The sequence below is a fragment of the Trachypithecus francoisi genome, unplaced genomic scaffold (assembly GCF_009764315.1).
Source record: "Trachypithecus francoisi isolate TF-2019V2 unplaced genomic scaffold, Tfra_2.0 Lachesis_group11, whole genome shotgun sequence".
Classification (NCBI taxonomy): Eukaryota; Metazoa; Chordata; class Mammalia; order Primates; family Cercopithecidae; genus Trachypithecus; species Trachypithecus francoisi.
The window spans coordinates 81,031,590-81,047,592 of record NW_022681456.1 but is presented as its reverse complement, the minus strand read 5'-3'; the positions used below and the strand labels follow the sequence as shown (position 1 = coordinate 81,047,592).

Below are 16,003 nucleotides of genomic sequence, written 5' to 3'. Positions count from 1 at the left end.
GTTTCTAGGGTTAACGTGACCAAATTCACAAGTGGCTAAAAGGTGACAGAACAGGACCTTAACCCAAAGTCCATGCTTTTTTCCCCTACTCTACCCCAATGCAACTCCCTGGAAAAGACAGACTGGTAACTGAGTGGAAAACAAAAGGAAAACTTTTATTTATTATTAGAGGTGGGAATGTGGGGAGTGGGGCAGAACAGGTGATGGCCCTGGGAGAGGGTCCCAAGGGGTAGAGGTTGGGGATGTCTCAGTAAAGAGGGGCAGGTCATGAATACAGCCTCCACCCCCAGCAGGGGGTTCTTGGGCCCGGCCAAGCACTGGGCTAAAACGTGGAAACTGGGCATTGACAAAGTACAGCGGGATGTGAGCAATTCGGCCTGTGGACCAGCCCTGCAGAGAAGGGAAAGAAAAGGATCAGAGCCTGGGCCCAAAGAAGGGCCATCTGGCAGAGCCATACAGCAGCCAAGGCCCTCAGCTTCTCCATCCAACTCCTGGAAGCCCCAGCAGCCTGGCCCACTCACCACACTGAGCAGGGCCCCTTTGCTGAAGGAAGGATGGAAAGTGATGAGCTGGGGCTGGGCTCCTGGCTCCCCCTGGATAACGCCACTAGAAGAAAAGGTGAGCAGGCAACGGGAGGCAGAAGGGAGCTGCATGTAGTGGGATGTGGGTTTTGTGCAGGAAGGCTGGTGAGAAGTCCAGACCTAAGGGCCCACATGGCACTTACCAGGGAAGGAGCTCAAACACAGGGCTGTTTCGAGTGCGAAAAAGGAGGATGACTGGTTTACCATCCTGTACTCTTGGGTTTCCTGTAAGAAATGGATCCAGGGATAGGGGAGGAACTCTGAAGACAGAGTCCCAGGACAGGGACAGAGGAGAACTCCAGGCCAGGGCATGGCCTCACTAGATTAATTGGGAAGATGGCTGTAGGCTAAGCCCTTCATCCTTGCCTCTTACCTTTCATGAGCACAGCCAGACGCTCCCCACTGGGGTCCCAGACCATGGAATGAGCCTCTCCCCCAAGCCTGTGAGTGACGACAGGTTAGGAGAGTTTCAATGTGGTCCCTTCCACCTGCTTTTCACTGCTACTCCCTCAACCACTCAGCTCACCTCTCCTCCCCATCTGGTGTCTGTATTGTTGTCTCAGACAGATCTGCCACAATTGTTGCTGACTTTGCACCTCCAACGCGCCCCTTTCCCTCACCTGTGGATGGATAAGAGCAGAGAGGTTCTTGCAAGAAACAGGCCTCTCACTGGTCCCCCGCCAGCTCACCAAAGGCATCAACACCTCGAAATTTCCTAAGCTTCTATATTTCCCTTTATCCCTCAGAGCTGCATCTTACCAAAGGTTGCTGCCTCCCTCTGACCACCCCAAATACTGAAATGTTGCCCTAACTCACCACATTGTTCTGGAAAAGATAGGGAGTAAATCAGTGGCTCTCCCAATACAGTGAACAGCAGTCGGTTGCCATCTGGGCTCCAGCAGCCAGTCTGGGGTCAGGGAGCAAAAGGCAGGAGAAGGTATGTCTACAGTAGAATGCAGGAGGGAAAGTAGAGGTGGCCGGGCTTGGGGGCATCAGGGGCCCATTGGAATCATCTCCTCCCCAGCGTCTGTCAGTCAAGAGTCCCCTCTTACCTGACAGCGCCCTGATAGAGTAGGCCACCTCTCACAAGTCCACATCTGGGCCTCCCAGACTCTTAAGCCAGAGAAAAGCAAATTATAGCTCAGGACCTCTAAGTTCTAAAACTTGGACCCACCTCCCTTGACAGAGCTTCCAGGAGCTAAGTGCCTTTATCTAGGTCCTTGCCCTCCCTCCATCCTCCTCCCACTCACCGAAAGACAGCTGAAGGAGTGGTAGCCAGGATTTTGCTGCCATCTGGGGACCAGAGCAGGTTGGTCACCCCACCTCCTCGAAACCAAGGAAGGGGGACACAGGTCTCTGTTGAGACATCCCATACCTAGGAGAGTGGGGCAAAAGATAAGGGAAAACCCAAGCACCCTATCATCTCTCAGAGGGCTGGCCTCTCTAACGCACACAGAGCCAGAAACCAGAGGAAGCAGGAGAGGGACTGTGAAACAACAGGCATGGGTTCATGCTGACAATCACAGAGAATGGAATTTTAAACCTCATGAGTCTGATGGCAAAGCTCCTCTCTGGATAAGTTTAAGACTGAATGAACCAAGGTCCCTCCTCCTTCCCCCAAGATGTTTCCACCACCGAGTGAGGAACGCTTTTGCCAGGACTGAAATGCACATGAGGGGCAGGGACCCACTCACTCGGATAGCAGCATCCACGGGTGAAGCTGAGAGGAGCCGCCCCCCACTGGGGGCCCAAGCTAAGCTGGTAACAGGTGTATGCCCAGGGTGAGACAGCACTTGGGCACAGCCAGAAGAGGGTCTGGAGGGGAACACAGAGGATGTGGAGTCAGGAGATGACAAGAAGCCATCCCCAAAATTCTATTTCTTTGCCTCCTGCTAACACCTCCTATCGTGATGGTTGGGAAAAAGGAATAAGGATTGTGGAAGTTAAAAGAAAAACACAAACGGCGAAGGGGAAAAAAGGCCAAATCACGAGCAGGTCAACAGAGAAGAGGTGATTTGCAAGATCTCAGGCCAGGGTGAAAGAGAGTGCTTTCACGATAGGCCATGAGGAGGCAAAACCTAACCAGAAACCTAGAAGGTACTGCCCTGGGGCGGTATTAGGCCTCACCCCAGAACACAGCTATCTGCCCACAGGCCATCCAGCCTGGCCATCCATCCATGCAGGGATAATCTATGACATTACTTCAAGGTTCCAACCTTTTCTCTCCAGAGTTATCTAACACTCCTCAGAACACACCCTGTGCTCCGGAACAGCCCTCCTGCCTTGCCTTATCAGAGCGCCTCCCACCTCTGCACTCCTGCGTTTGCTGCTTATCATAAAGATGGTGCATGTGGCTCAGCCTCCATCACCAGCAAGGAACTACCTGACGGCACCTGCCATGTGTCTGCAGCTGTGTGTCAGCTGTGTATTTCCAGAGTCATGTGCCTGGCCTGACAGATGAAGGCTACTACCTGAATTAACGCCACCTTCTCTTTCTACCTAACTATAACCACCTTCAGCTCCAGTGAAGTCTTAGTCACAGATGTACAATTTAATTCTCTTGAACTTTACAATAAATCACAGCTGCCTTTGCAGGTGGGTTCAGATTCATCTCATTCTTTTCGGTGGCTCCACTGTATATCACTCAATAGATGAACTATAATCTATTCAGTCCTGCCTCTACAAATGGACATTTGACTTGTTTGTAATTTTTTATTATACATAATGCTGTGAAAAATATCTCCTGGGCCAGGCATGGCGGTTCACACTCCAGGCTGGAGTGCAGTGGCACGGTCATAGCACACTGCAGCCTCAAACTCCTGAGGCTCCTGCCTCAGCCTCAGCCTCTAAAGTAGCAAGGACTACAGATGTACACCACCACGCCCAGCTAGTTTTTTCATTTTTATTTTTTGTATAGACAGTGTCTATGTTGCCCAAGCTAGTCTCAAACTCCTAGGCTCAAGTGATCCATCTGCCTCAGCCTCCCAAAGTGCTGGAATTACACCCATGAGCCATCACGTGCTTGGCTTTGTTTTTTGTTCATGTATTTATTTAAAAAAATTTTTTTAAATCAAGTTTCGCTCTTGTCGCCCAGGGTAGAGTACAATGGCATTATCTCAGCTCACTAAACTTCCACCTCCTGGGTTCAAGCGATTCTCCTGCCTCAGCTTCCTGAGTTGCCGGGATTACAGGCACGCGCCACCACACCCAGCTAATTTTTGTATTTTTAGTAGAAACAAAAACAAAAAACCAACAACTTTTTTTTTTTTTTTTTTTTTTTGAGAGGGAGTCTCGCTCTGCCGCCCAGGCTGAAGTGCAGTGGCCGGATCTCAGCTCACTGCAAGCTCCGCCTCCTGGGTCTACGCCATTCTCCTGCCTCAGCCTCCCGAGTAGCTGGGACTACAGGCGCCCGCCACCTCGCCCGGCTAGTTTTTTGTATTTTTTAGTAGAGACGGGGTTTCACCGTGTTAGCCAGGATGGTCTCGATCTCCTGACCTCGTGATCCACCCGTCTCGGCCTCCCAAAGTGCTGGGATTACAGGCTTGAGCCACCGCGCCCGGCCAAAACCAACAACTTTTCAGGCGTGGTGTATGCACCTGTAGTCCCAGCTACTTGGCAAGGGGCTCACTTGAGCCCAGGTGTTCAAGGCTGTGATGTGCGATGACTGAGTCTGTGAATAACCACTTCATTTCAGCCTGGGCAACATAATGAAACCCCATCTCTAAAATAACCAAAAAAAGGCCAGGTGTGGTGGCTCACGCCTGAAATCCCAGCACTTCGGGAGGCCGAGGCAGGCGGATCACCTGAGGTCAAGAGTTTGAGACCAGCCTGGTCAATATGGTGAAACCCCCGCCTCTACTAAAAATAAAAAATTGGCTTGTGGTGGCATGCACCTGTAGTCCCAGTTACTTGGGAGGCTGAGGCGAGAGAATCGCTTGAACCCAGGAGGCAGAAGTTGTTGCAGTGAGCTGAGATTGTGCCACTTGCCCTCCAGCCTGGGTGACAGAGTGAGATTCCATCTCAAAAAGAAAAAAGAAAAAAAATCTGTGATTACGTATTTTTTTCTTATAGTACCTACTATCAAGGTTTAGGTATTAGTGTTACATTAGCTTTATAAAAATAAATCAGGATAGATCCTGCAACAAAAAAAGGGAGGACAGGCCGGGCGCAGTGACTCATGCCTATAATCCCAGCACTTCGGGATGCTAGGCAGGCGGATCACGAGGTCAAGAGAAGAATCCCTTGAACCCGGGAGGAAGAGGTTGCAGTGAGCCGAGATTGTGCCACTGCACTCCATCCAGCCTGGGCAACAAGAGTGAAACTCTGACCCCCCCCCCAAAAAAAAAAAAAAAAAAAAAAACTCATTATTTTCTTCTACAATCCACTTTGGTAACTTGCATTTTGCTAGAAAATCAAACATTTCCATAGGGCGCAGTGGCTCACTCCTATAATCCCAGCCCTTTGGGAAGCCAAGGCGGGCAGATCACAAGGTCAGGAGTTCAAGACCAGCCTGGCCAATATGGTGAAACCCTCTCTCTAATAAAAATACAAAAATTAGCTAGCGCACGCCTGTAGTCCCAGCTATGTGGGATGCTGAGGCGGAAGAATCACTTGAACCTGGGAGGCTGAGACTGCAGTGAGCCAAGATCACGCCACTACACTCAACTGAACAACAGAGCGAGACTCCATCTCAAACAAACAAAAAAAGAAATCAAACATTTCCTTCAGATTTTCAAATTTGTTGGCCTAAACATGTCCATAATACTATTTTATAATTCTTCTATTTTCTACCATATCTATATCTTTCCACTTCTGAAAATAGTATACTTTGGTTTTCTTTTTCTCCTTAATTAGGCTGACCAAAAGGTTTTCTTCTTTATTCATATATCTATATATATATATACACACACACACACATACACACTTTGTTTTTTGAGACAGTCTTGCTCTGTTGCCCAGGCTGGAGTATGGTGGCGTGATCTCAGCTCATTGCAACCTCTGCCTCCAGGTTCAAGTGACTCTCCTGCCTCAGCCTGCCGAGTAGCTGAGACTACAAGCGAGCGCCACCACGCCCAGTTGATTTTATTTTTTTTAGTAGAGATGGGGTTTCACCGTGTTAGCCATGATGGTCTCGATATCCTGATCTCATGATCCACCCACCTCAGCCTCTCAAAGTGCTGCGATTACAGGTGTGAGCCACCGCACCCAGCCTTTTTCTTTCTTTTTTTTTTTTTTAGACAGTGTCTCACTCTGTCACCCAGACCACAGTGCAGCTGCAGTGGTGTGATGTCAACTCACTGCAACCTCCGCTTCCCAGGTTCAAGTGATTCTTGTGTGTCAGCCTCCCGAGTAGCTGGGATCAGAGGCATGCACCACCACGTCCGGCTAATTTTTTTGTATTTTTAGTAGAGATGGGGTTTCACCATGTTGGCCAGACTGGTTTCAAATTCCTGGCCTCAAGAAATCCACCCGCCTTGGCCTCCCAAAGTGCTCGGATTACAGGCATGAGCCACTGCGCCTGGCCTAATTTTTGTATTTTTAGCAGAGACGGGTTTTACCATGTTGGCCAGGTTGGTCTCAAACTCCTGACCTCAGGTGATCCTCACGCTTTGGCCTCCCAAAATGCTGGGATTACAGATGTGAGCCACTGTCTGCAGACTTTATTCATTTTTTTTTTTTTTTTTAGACAGAGTCTCGTTCCGTTGCCCAGGCTGGAGTGCAGTGGCATGATCTCGGCTCGCTGCAACCTCCGTCTCCCAGATTCAAGCGATTCTCCTCCCTCAGCCTCCCAAGTACCTGGAACTACAGGTGCACACCACCACGCCCAGCTAATTTTTGTATTTTTTTTTTTTTTTTTTTTGAGACGGAGTCTCACTCTGTTGCCCAGGCTGGAGTGCAGTGGCGTGATCTTGGCTCACTGCAAGCTCCGCCTCCCGGGTTCACGCCATTCTCCTGCCTCAGCCTCCCCAGTAGCTGGGACTACAGGCGCCCGCCACCGCGCCCAGCTAATTTTTTGTATTTTTAGTAGAGACAGGGTTTCACTGTGGTCTCGATCTCCTGACCTTGTGATCCGCCCGCCTCGGCCTCCCAAAGTGCTGGGATTACAGGCGTGAGCCACCACGCTCGGCCAATTTCTGTATTTTTAGTAGTGACATGTTGGCCAGGCTGGTCTCGAACTCCTGACCTCAGCTGATCCACCCGCCTCCACAGTCCAAAGTGTTGGAATTACAGGCATGAGCCACAGCGCCCAGCTTATTCATAATTTAAAGAACCAATTTCTGGTTTTATTTTTAGTTAGTTCTCACAGGTATGCTTATTCTAATTTCATTAGTTTCTGATCTTATCAACACTAATTTTCTTCACATTTCCTTTAAGTCTCCTGATAGTCCTCTGAAAGACAGTCTTTCCACCCCATAACCCACAGACACATTGTCCCCACAATCCAAAAAGCCCCTAGTTCTGTCTCTTTCTCCAGATTAGAGTATTCTCAGCAACCCACCTTGATCTTACATCTGCTTTTCCCACAGCCCTGGGAAGTGCTGTGAGGACAAAGAACTTCTCCTTTCAGACCTCCTCACCATCCACCATGCCTAGCATTGCGTAACTCTCAGGCCAAGGTAAGACAGGCTACTAAGACTTACCGGGTAGACAAGGAGGTAGGGTCCAGGGTCCAGATGAGAATGCAGCTCTGGCAGGCCACAGCCAAGACAGAGGCACTAAGGGGTTTCCAGGCCAGAGCCGCCACATTTCTCTGCAGCCGGTGCTTCAGGGAGGGGACTATGGTGCTAGGGTGAAGGGATAGGAAACTGAGTCAAGGCAGGAACACTAAGGCTCCAGCGACCAGAGTGCAGTTAAGGAGGAAAGTCAGAGAGAAGGAGGAGGATTCATCTAGGGGCCAGGGGCACTATAGGACAGGAGGGGATAAAGGTTAGGTCTAGAAAAAGCACACATCCAGTTATCAAGTTTCCCTGACCCCAGTTCTGGAAGGAGCCCTATGAACCAGGTTCAAGAACTACAGGACTTCCCGGGACCAACGCTGGCAAGGGAAGATGATATTGACAAGTCAGAGCCCACCTGGTGTCTCCATACACACCTGCTGGCATTATACACACGGACTGAGTCATCTAGCAGGGCCACTGCAAACTTGTTGGTGTGGGGGTGCCACGCAAAGACACGCAAGCAGCAGCTGGACCTAAGGAAGGGTTAACATGAAGAGTTCCTGCACCTACCCCTACCCTAGACCAGAAGCTCACATTCATTTCCAGTAAGAACATGGTTTTTTTCTACTTTTTCTTGTATTCTCTTTTGGGGGGACAGAAGGAATGAGAACATGGTGAGCAATCAGAAAAGCAGTAGGAGTCTTTGCCTTCTCCCCAGAGGAATTTTCGAGGTTCAGGACTTCCTTCCCACAAAGCTCCAGGGCTTGTGCACTCACCAATTTGTGACTTGGGCAAATTCAGCAATCAGATCTTCACTCCTGAGCTGTAGGAACAAGGCAGACAGAGGACACACTGGGGCAAAAGGAGCCCATCCCCTCAATATTCCTACCGGGGAGCTGGACCACTCCTACCTTCTGAAGTCATCACACCCAACCCTGACCTGCAAGGATAGGAATGGGGGCACAGTAGGATGGGGACGCAGCAACTGCAGAGGGCTGGGGAGGAAGCCAAACTTACAGACAGATGGGGGAACAGGGACCCATGGAGGGAAGAGGCCCATCGACAGAGTGCCAGGGCCCAGCCGGATGCCGTCTTCACCCACTCAAACACTGTAGGGTTGAGGAAGCAGCTCTGATTAAACCATTCACAGGCCTCTTACCAGGTACCCTCTAGGTGAAAGACAAGGAAGGACAGGCACTCCCCAGGTCCTTCTGCCCAGTAAGTACTCTCAACATCCCACTCTGGACACCCACTCTGGGTTATTTGGGTAGGCAGAGGAGAGAAGACGACAGGAAAAATAGAGCTAAAAGAGGCTGGGCCAACAGTTGTCAGGTGAGTTCAAGAATATGGAGGGTCAAGCCTGTAATCCCAGCACTTTGGGAGGCCGAGGCGGGTGGATCACGAGGTCAGGAGATCGAGACCCTCCTGGCTAACACGGTGAAACCCCGTCTCTACTAAAAATACAAAAAACTAGCCGGGCGCAGTGGCGGGCGCCTGTAGTCCCAGCTACTCGGAGGCTGAGGCGAGAGAATGGCGGGAACCCGGGAGGCGGAGCTTGCAGTGAGCCGAGATCGCGCCACTGCACTCCAGCCTGGGCGACAGAGCGAGACTCCGTCTCAAAAAAAAAAAAAAAAAAAAAAAAAAAAAAAAAAAAAAAGAATATGGAGGGGAAGATAACCACAAAACGAGGGAAGGCTGGAGAGAAAAATACTTACCCTCTTCTTCTGAGTTTGCAATTTCATTTAGCACACCAAAAAGGCCCACATCACGCCTGATAAGGGAGGAAAATGTGGGTCAGATTTCTCTGATCCCGTGTCCCCCTCTACCAGTTTCATTCATTCATTCAATACACATGTATTAAAAACACAGACACATTTAATGAGTGCCAACTATGTACCAGGCACTCTACATGTTGTCCTTTCATTTACGTATCTCACAAATCTGAAAGAGATTCTAAACATTTACGGATGAGGCAACCAAGCCTCAGAGGACTTTTGGGCTTTGTGAGCAGGTTAAGGAGATGGGACTTGCTCTAAGACAGTGAATGGAAAGCCATGGAAGGGTTCTAAGGAGAGGAATAAACAGATCACACAGCAGCATTTTAGAAAGAGCAGTCTGGCTGCAGATTAGAGAGTGATAAGAATAGAAAAGACCAGGATGGGCGCAGTGGCTCATACCTGTAATCCCAGCACTTTAGGAGGCCGAGGTGGGCAGTTCACGAGGTCAAGAGATCGAGACTGGCCGGGCGCGGTGGCTCAAGCCTGTAATCCCAGCACTTTGGGAGGCCGAGACGGGCGGATCACGAGGTCAGGAGATCGAGACCATCCTGGCTAACATGGTGAAACCCCGTCTCTACTAAAAATACAAAAACTAGCCGGGCAAGGTGGCGGACGCCTGTAGTCCCAGCTACTCGGGAGGCTGAGGCAGGAGAATGGCGTAAACCCGGGAGGCGGAGCTTGCAGTGAGCTGAGATCCGGCCACTGCACTCCAGTCCGGGCGACAGAGCGAGACTCCGCCTCAAAAAAAAAAAAAAAGAGATCGAGACTATCCTGGCCAACATGGTGAAACCCCGTCTCTAATAAAAATATAAAAATTTGCCAAGCGTGGTGGTGCGTGCCTATAATCCCACCTACTCAGGAGGCTGAGGCAGGAGAATCGTCTGAACCTGGGAGGCGGAGGTTGCAGTGAGCCGACATCATGCCACTGCACTCCAGCATGGGCGACAGAGTGAGACTTCGTCTCACAGAAAAAAAAAAAAAGAGAAAAAATAGAAAAAGTCCAGGTGCAGTGGCTCACACCCGTAATCCTAGCACTTTCAGAGGCCAAGGCAGGTGGATCACCTGAGCTCAAGAGCTTGAGACCAGCCTAGGCAACATAGAGAAATGCTGTCTCTACAAAAAAATACAAAACGTAGCCAGGTATGGTGGCACACACCTGTAGTCCCAGCTACTGCGGAGGCTGAGGAGGGTGCATCACTTGAGCCCCTGGGGGCTGATGATGCAGTGAACCGTGTTCCATGTTTGCACCACTGCACTCCACGCTGGGCAACAGAGCAAGATGCCATCTCAAAAAAAAAAAAAAAAATAAGAGAAAAATAAATCAGTTAAGAATCTACTTCAGGGCCAGGTGCAGTGGCTCACGCCTGTAATCCCAGCATGCTGGGAGGCCAAGGCAGGCAGATCACGAGGTCAGGAGTTTGAGATCAACCTGGTCAAGATGGTGAAACTCCATCTCTATTAAAAATACAAAAATTGGCCGGGCGCGGTGGCTCAAGCCTGTAATCCCAGCACTTTGGGAGGCTGAGACGGGCGGATCACGAGGTCAGGAGATCGAAACCATCCTGGCTAACACGGTGAAACCCCATCTCTACTAAAAATAGAAAAAATTAGCCAGGCATGGTGGTGGGCGCCTATAGTCCCAGCTACTCGGGAGGCTGAAGCAGAAGAATGGCGTGAACCCAGGAGGCGGAGCCTGCAGTGAGCCAAGATCATGCCACTGCACTCTAGCAAGGGCAACAGAGTAAGACTCCGTCTCAAAAAAAAAAAAAAATTAGCCAGGCATTGTGGTGTGCATCTGTAGTCCCAGCTACTCCAGAGGCTGAGGCAAAAGAATTGCTTGAACCTGGGAGGCGGAGGTTGTAGTGAGCCAAGATCACGCCATTGCACTCCAGCCTGGGTGACAGAGTGAGACTCTGTCTCAAAAAAACAAAAAAGAATCTACTTCAGGAATCTAGGAAAAAGGTGAAAGTGGCCTGAACTGGTGGGATGAAGAAAAAGAGAGATTTGAGAGACTTAGGAAGTAGCATGAACAAGATGTGAAAACTAATCAGACATTAGTAAAGGAAAGAGCAATCAACACAAGAAAAACACCTAGGTAATAATTACATCAGCTAATAAGCTTACAATGTGCCAGCTCTGGACTAGGTGCCTCACATGAACTAATCAAGCCATTATGACAATTCTACAAGACAGGTATTGTTATCACTGCATTTATTTTTATTTTATTGAGACAGGGTCTTGCCCTGTCACCCAGGCTGGAGTGCAGTATTACCATCATGGCTTGCTGCAGCCTCAACCTCCTGCACTCAGGTATTCCTACCTCAGCCTCTGGAGGAGCTGAGACTACTAGCACACACCATCATGCCAAGCTAATTTTTAAATTTTTTGTAGAGACATGGTTTCACTGTGTGTGTGTGTGTGTGTGTGTGTGTGTGTGTGTAAGACGGAGTCTCACTTTGTCACCCAGGCTGGAGTGCAGTGGTGTGCACTCGGCTCACTGCAACCTCTACCTCCTGGGTGCAAGCAATTCTTGTGCCTCAGCCTCCTGAGTAATTAGGATTACAGACGGAGTTTCACCACATTGGCCAGGCTGGTCTCGAACTCCTGACCTCAAGTGATACACCTGCCTTGGCCTCCTAAAGTGCTGGGATTACAGGCGTGAGCCTCCGCGCCCAGCCTATCACTGCATTTTTAGATGAGAGAACAAAGGTGTGAAGAGGTTAATTAATATGAACAAGGTAATCTAAGTAGAAAGTAGTCAGGATTCAACCATCTATCTACCCCAGAACCTACACTCAAACCACTTTTTCCTGAATGAGTAATATGATCATTCCTTAAAGTGAACCATCCAAGGAAGCAAATTTGGAGAGAGAAATAAAGAGACTGGATTTGAGCATGCTGAATATATGAAGTCTGAAATATTCAAGCAGGATAATTTGACAAACAAGTGAACATCAGGTCTGATGCATCGACTGAAAATCTAGCCCCAAGAACACCAACATTCAAGGGACATTAGGAAGAGGAGCCACCAAAAAGCCTGAGAAGCAGCAGCCGCAGAAGTAGGAGACAAGAAGGAGCCTGGGAATGAATGGATTTTCAACAAACTGATGTTCAACTTCACACACACATGCCCATTAAACTGTACTAAAGTACCAAAGATCAAAGCTTAACAGCACGTATTGGAAAACAGGCACTCTCATACACTGCTGGTGGGAACATACACATGTACGATTTTGACAGAGGACTATTTGGAACAGCTCACAAATTACAGATGAACATACCCTCTGAACCAGCAACTTAACTTCTAGGAATTCACCCTATAAATAGTAATGGTATTAATAAAATATTAACTTTTTTTTTTGTTTTTTTGAGACAAGGTCTCACTCAGTGCCATTGCACTGTCACAATCTTGGCTCACTGCAACCTCCACCTCCCAGGCTCAAGCAATCCTCCTATACATAAGCCTCCTGAGTAGCTGGGACTAAAGGTGCATTCCACCACACCCGGCTAATTTTCGTACTTTTCTTGTAGAGAAAAGAACATGGTTTCGCCATGTTCCCCAGGCTTGTCTCGAACCACTGAGCTCAAGCAATCTGACAGCCTCAGCCTACCAAAGTGCTAGGATTATAGGCATGAGTCACTGTGCCTGGCATAAATAACCCTTAAAGGGATTTATATATGCCATTAATAGGTCCAGGTGCAGTGACTCACAGCTGTAATCTCAGCACTTTGGGAGGCCAAGGCAGGCAGATTACCTGAGATCAGGAGGCCAGACCAGCCTGGCCAACATGGTGAAATCCCACCTCTACTAAAATACAAAAATTAGCTGGGCATGGTGGCACGTGCCTATAGTCCCAGCCACTCGGGAGGCTGAGGCAGGGGAATTGCTTGAACCTGAACCTGAGAGGCGGAGGTTGCAGTGAGCTGAGATTGTACTACCGCACTCCAGCCTGGCAACACAGCAAGACTCTGTCTCAAAAAAAAGAAAAAAGAAAAAAAAAGAAAATGAGCCAGCGCGGTGGCTCACAGCTGTAATCCCAGCACTTTGGGAGGCCGAGGCAGGCAGATAATCTGAGGTCAGGAGTTCAAGACCAGCCTGACCAACATGGAGAAACCCCATCTCTACAAAAATTCAAAATTAGCTGGGCGTGGTGGCACATGCCTGTAATCCTAGCTACTAGGGAGACTGAGGCAGGAGAATCACTTGAACCTGGGAGGCAGAGGTTGCAGTGAGCTGAGATCGTGCCACTGCACTCCAGCCTGGGCAACAAGAGTGAAACTCCATCTTAAAAAAAAAAAAAAAAGAAAAGAAAAGAAAATGAGGCCGGGCGCGGTGGCTCAAGCCTGTAATCCCAGCACTTTGGGAGGCCGAGACGGGCGGATCACGAGGTCAGGAGATCGAGACCATCCTGGCTAACACGGTGAAACCCCGTCTCTACTAAAAAATACAAAAAACTAGCCGGGCGAGGTGGTTGGTGCCTGTAGTCCCAGCTACTCGGGAGGCTGAGGCAGGAGAATGGCATAAACCTGGGAGGCGGAGCTTGTAGTGAGCCAAGATCTAGCCACTGCACTCCAGCCTGGGTGACAGAGCGAGACTCCGTCTCAAAAAAAAAAAAAAAAAAAAAAGAAAAGAAAATGAAACCAGGTAGTGTGGCTCCACTCCTACAAGTGCAAAGTGGATGACCTATGTAGATTATTCAATGCAACCTTATATCTAATCTTGCTGAGCTTTAGGTAAAAGCTCAGAAGTGTTAATGACATGAGGTGGGGGCAGGGAGCAGGTTCACCTAATCAAGCCAGAAAGCAAAGCAACTTACTAGAGATTAAATAGAAGTACTTTTTCCATAGTGTTCCTGGGAAGGGCAAGGAAGGGAACCTGATATTTATTGAGCATTTGATTTCTACAATAAGGACTAAAAATTTCATATGATTTAAGATATACAGCTCTCATGGAGACAGCCTGAATAAGTCTTTTCAAGAACACCCCAAGGTAAAGAGTGGTGACTCATTTTCCAGGATCTGCAGACTATGACCCAGAAAACGCTTTGCCATGCCTCACCAAATGTTGATGCATCTCTTCCACACTTGCTCCCGGTGATGGATGAAGGCAGTTCTTGTGCCATGGTCCAGCCTTCCAGGGGTCTTTAGGGGATCCTTGGTCAGGTGTAGGACAGGAAGATTGATCCACTATAGCACAAAAGCGAGGGGTGTGATGGTGAGTCAAGATTCCAGAGGTCGGTTTTCCGTTTCCACAAAGCTAACACTTGTGAGTATGGGAAATAAGTCTTAGCTCCCGTATCTGTGCAACTAGAATAATATTTCATAGGGTTGTGATTATGAAACCATATAACATTTTTAGAAAACACCTGACTCATCCTCTTTCTTACATAACAAAAGCTCAGTAAATGTCAGTTTCCCTTCCTTGTCCTTCCCAGGTACACCACGGAAAAAAAGTTCCAAGTTGTACCTTTCTGATCCTCCCCAGATACCGTCCCCAACTTTTAGATAGTTCTCCCTCATTCTCTCCATTCCCTCTAGGACTCCTCCACAGCTCCTTAACCCCCCCTTATACTCCAATCCCTGCCCTAAAACAGATTCCAGCCCTTCTATTCTCCTGCCGGGGCCAAGCTGTTTCCAGTCCACCAGACTCTGCGACCCTGCCCCTGTCACACTGCTTCCCTTCTCCAATTCTCCCCGACTCCGCCCCCATGCCTGCAGGTCCCCTCCCTCCTCGCCCTGGCCACCTGGCCCCGGAAGTCGGGGGGAGGGCTCTCATAGCTACTGCCCGTCACCAGCTCGTTATTGTGCTCATATAGGGTGACTTGACCCCGAGGCGGTGGAGGAGGGAACAACCCCAGGGAGCACATCTTGCCGGTTCGCAGGACGTCTAGAGTCGGCAAACTCCTGGCCGGAACGGCACAGACGGCCCTCCCGCAACTCGGTTCCCGGGCTAGATTCGTATGCGGACGGGTAGCCGCAAGGGACAAACGGCGAGGCGGAACTCGACGGAAGTGAAAAAAAGACTTGACAGGAAAGAAGGACGAGTAAGCGGTCCCGGGACAGACCGCCAAAGCGTCCTCCTGCGCCCCCTGGCGGCCGGAGGGGGAGCAGCGCGGACACGTCCTCGGGCCAATCGTTGGTTACCAGGCTGGAGCGGGGTTTTTTTTGTTGTTGTTTTCCAGGCGACTACTGTTTTTCCCAGCCCCGAATTCCCCAACGCCTTTTCCCACTCACTCTTTTAACGCTTAGAAAGCCCGAAATAACCCACATTCAGGGAAGTACCAAATTAACCCTCCCAGGCCTGGGGATCACCCAGAGGAAAATACAGGCTATGTCACAGGCAGCTGGCTGGAAAGTTGAGGGAAAAACCTCAGAGAGGAGGAACAGTGCTGCACCCACAAGGTTAGGCGGACTCCTGGAAAGGGAGGTGGGGACAGGTGGAAAAGTAACATTTCCTGCCAGGCGCGGTGGCTCACGCCTGTAATCCCAGCACTTTGGGAGGCCTAGGTGGGTGGATCACCTGAAGGTCTGGAGTTCGTAGACCAGCCTGGCCATGTTGAAAACCCCATCTATACTAAAAATACAAAAATTAGTCGGGCGTGGTGGCGGGCATCTGTAATCCCAGCTAATCGGGAGGCTGAGGCATGAGAATCTCTTGAACCCGGCAGCGGGGGGTTGCAGTGTGCCGAGATGGCTGTGTTGCACTCCAGCCTGGGCAACAAAAGCAAAACTTTGTCTCACAAAAAAAGAAAGGAAAACTTTATTTTGTTTTATTGAGACAGGGTCTCGCTCTATTGCCCAGGCTGAAGGCAGTGGCGCTATCTCAGCTTATGGCAACCTCTGCCTCCTGGGTTCAAGCAGTTCTCCTCTCTCAACCTCTGGAGTAGCTGGGATTACAGGCATGTGCCACCATGCCCAGCTAATTTTGTATTTTTAGTAGAGACAGGGTTTGATCATGTTGGCCAGGCTGGTCTCAAACTCCTGA

General features: G+C 49.5%; 1 protein-coding gene across 2 annotated transcripts; it reads right to left on the bottom strand.

The window, feature by feature from the left end:
* Positions 1-130: 130 nt before the first annotated feature.
* On the bottom strand, positions 131-15,048 carry AAAS (aladin WD repeat nucleoporin). Of its 2 annotated transcripts, none has more exons than XM_033221916.1 (16): positions 14,763-15,048; positions 14,078-14,205; positions 8,956-9,011; positions 8,258-8,349; positions 8,017-8,063; positions 7,675-7,773; positions 7,223-7,366; positions 2,276-2,396; positions 1,832-1,956; positions 1,634-1,694; positions 1,398-1,488; positions 1,108-1,201; positions 955-1,022; positions 725-806; positions 522-606; positions 131-390 (listed from the first exon to the last, which is right to left on the bottom strand). In XM_033221916.1, the coding sequence occupies exons 1-16, from the start codon at positions 14,883-14,885 to the stop codon at positions 166-168; spliced, it is 1,641 nt and encodes a 546-aa protein (XP_033077807.1). In that variant the 5' UTR covers positions 14,886-15,048; the 3' UTR covers positions 131-165. The 2 variants fall into 2 exon arrangements, with proteins under 2 accessions (XP_033077807.1, XP_033077806.1); XM_033221915.1 differs by lacking the exon at positions 14,763-15,048 and adding an exon at positions 14,603-14,752.
* Between the last annotated feature and the right edge of the window lie 955 nt (positions 15,049-16,003).

Excerpts from the sequence above, each read along its gene's own strand:
- AAAS (XM_033221915.1), bottom strand. The coding sequence starts at position 14,728 with ATGGGGGCGGAGTCGGGGAGAATTGGAGAAGGGAAGCAGTGTGACAGG. Across the intron at positions 8,350-8,955 it reads TGCAAACTCAGAAGAAGAGG|TGTTTGAGTGGGTGAAGACG; the intron begins GTAAGTATTTTT and ends TCAACCCTACAG. Across the intron at positions 2,397-7,222 it reads CCTACCTCCTTGTCTACCCG|ACCCTCTTCTGGCTGTGCCC; the intron begins GTAAGTCTTAGT and ends GTTCCCCTCCAG.